The sequence below is a fragment of the Myotis brandtii genome, unplaced genomic scaffold, assembly GCF_000412655.1.
Source record: "Myotis brandtii unplaced genomic scaffold, ASM41265v1 scaffold157, whole genome shotgun sequence".
Lineage (NCBI taxonomy): Eukaryota > Metazoa > Chordata > Mammalia > Chiroptera > Vespertilionidae > Myotis > Myotis brandtii.
The window spans coordinates 5,719,387-5,721,605 of record NW_005355708.1 but is presented as its reverse complement, the minus strand read 5'-3'; the positions used below and the strand labels follow the sequence as shown (position 1 = coordinate 5,721,605).

The following is a 2,219-nucleotide window of genomic DNA, read 5'->3' as shown; positions in this document are numbered from 1 at the left end:
AAAGGGGGACTGGGGCGTCCCTGAGTACTAGCTGGAGGGGGGGCGGCTCCGTGGGCTGGATGGGGGTTCCAGGAGCGCGGTAAGGATTCAGGGATGGGGATGGGCTTGGTCAGGGCACAGAGACTCAGCGAGGGGGCAGAACTCAAGGAAGGGGAAGGGGAGAAGCGTTCGGAGAGGGGCCCAGTGGTCGGCAGGGACTGGATAGAGGGGACGGGGCCGGACTTCCGGGGGAAAGTTTCCGCACAAGTGGGTGGGTTCAGACGGGGCGGGGCCCCGGAGGGGGCGGTACCTGGAGCTTCCGCAACTGCTGAAGCTGGCCGCGCAGGTCGCTGGTGCTGCTCTGCAGGCCGCGCAGGTGCAGCTGCATCTGCAAACGGCTGATGGCAGCGGGCTGCCCCGCGGGGGTGCTGCTGGCTGAGGGTGGGGGAGGGCCGGACACTGGGGTGGCCCCGCTGCTCCGGCTGCCGGACCCGCAGGCTGCAGAGGGACCGTGCGGATGGGAGAACAAACCATGAGCTTGGAGGGGTTGAGACAAGGTCCCCCCCACACAGTAGCGACAGAGGCACGTGGCTCTGACTCCCTGTCCCAGATGGTAGTCAGCCCTCCTGTGGGGCGTCAGGGCAAAGACTTCTTGGGCTAAGGTGACTACTCATTTTCCTTTCAAGTATTGTTTACAGATTGGTAATCTGAGGCTCGGAGCGTTTATAAGGGGAGGAGAGAAGGGTCACTCACGTGCTGAGGGCGTGGCTGCTCCATTGGAGCCTTCGATCTTCTCGCTGTGGCACAGGGAAAAGAGGGCCATCAGAGGGTCCAGGCTGGCCCAGGCGGTCAAAGCGGGGTGAGACCTAACCATACTCTCCAGGCCCCTGATCTCAGGATGGAGCCCCGAGAAAGGAAGGGACTCACACCGAGTCACACGGAGACACACTGGCAGAGCTGAGCCTGGGGCCCCTGCTGCCCACGCTCCCTCCCTCTTGCCCCAGCTGCGGGCCCTGCCTGGTGCTGGGAGCAGCCTCACCTGGGGGTCTCGGGCTCCGAGCCTCGCAGCAGGGCACTCTGCACCAGGCCTGTGAGGCTGGCGATCTGCTTCTCCATGGCCTCCATGCGCTCCCTGGGGAGGACGGTGGCTTTGAGCAAACCCTTGTTCAGGCATGGGGTCCCTTCTGACCATTGCTAAGATTAATAATTAGAGGAAATACCATTCCCTCCAGCCACCAGCACACAGACAATTCCAAGGGCCCTCACACCTAAGGATCAAGCCCCCCCCCTCCCCATATACCATTGGTAAGCCAGTCTCCATCCGACAGTCACCCCCTCCCTCCGCAGTCTCATCTCTCACCACTGGCTCCCTAATGGGCCCCACCCTTGCCTCTCAGTGCCTCCACACGTTCTCCCTTTGCCTGGAATGTCCTCCTCTCTAAAGCCATCCCAGAGCCCCCAGCTGCCTTGAGGAATCCCTGTACACCCTCCCACGGGAAGTGCACGCATTTTTTAATGCGTCTCCCCCACTAAACAGGCAGAACCGGGTTTGCCCAACTTGGCATTGACAGTGTCCAGTGCACTGCCTGGCACACAGGCCACAGAGAGCTGTGTGAATGCAAATCACTTCTCACCCGCCAGCAGCACTGCCGGGGGTAGCGGGGGACAGTCAGTGCCCGTCACCTCCTCCAGCCCTGCATCCTTAGGAAGGAGCTGAGTGATGAGCAGGAGTTCCCCCCATCGGAGGCCACCTCACTGAATGGACCTCCTCCCCTCCCCTACTTCTTACCAGCACCCCCTCCCTGGTGAACTTCAGCAGGCCCTGTGCTGGACAGCTCTCGGCTGCAAATTGTTTGGGCAAGAAAGGCTCTAAAGATTAGAGCTGATTCAGCCTGGATTTGGGGGGTCAGGAAAACCGGCTCGGGGGACGAATGCAAGCCCAGGTCTCCAGAGTCCTTAGACAGGGCCCCGTGTCCACCCCTAAGTGCTTGCAGACAGAAGGAAAGTGGCACGTCCGTCTCTCCATTGCCTTCCCTGCCACATTCAAGGTACTCCGGCGACCCCGCTACGACCCCAGGTCTACAAAGGACTCCAGGGTCTCAGAGCCCAGAGCACCACCCTCCACAGACGCTGCAGTGCCCTCTCCACCACCCTCACGGCCTGAGACCTCGCCAGCTTCCCTTACCTGGTCTCTGTGTCCTTCGCTGGCACGGGCGGCCCGAACCCAACGAGCGGGCGCT

The 2,219-nt window shown here is 62.0% G+C and overlaps 1 protein-coding gene across 1 annotated transcript in view; it reads right to left on the bottom strand.

Moving 5' to 3' along the window:
- SRCIN1 (SRC kinase signaling inhibitor 1) overlaps nt 1–2,219 on the bottom strand; it is a 37,274-nt gene that overhangs the window by 21,010 nt on the left and 14,045 nt on the right. The window contains exons 7-10 of the mRNA XM_014536223.1: nt 2,165–2,217; nt 1,019–1,111; nt 733–776; nt 290–477 (exon numbers count right to left, since the gene is read on the bottom strand). Coding sequence (XP_014391709.1) covers nt 290–477; nt 733–776; nt 1,019–1,111; nt 2,165–2,217 — 378 coding nt within the window. The remainder of the gene's footprint in view (nt 1–289; nt 478–732; nt 777–1,018; nt 1,112–2,164; nt 2,218–2,219) is intronic.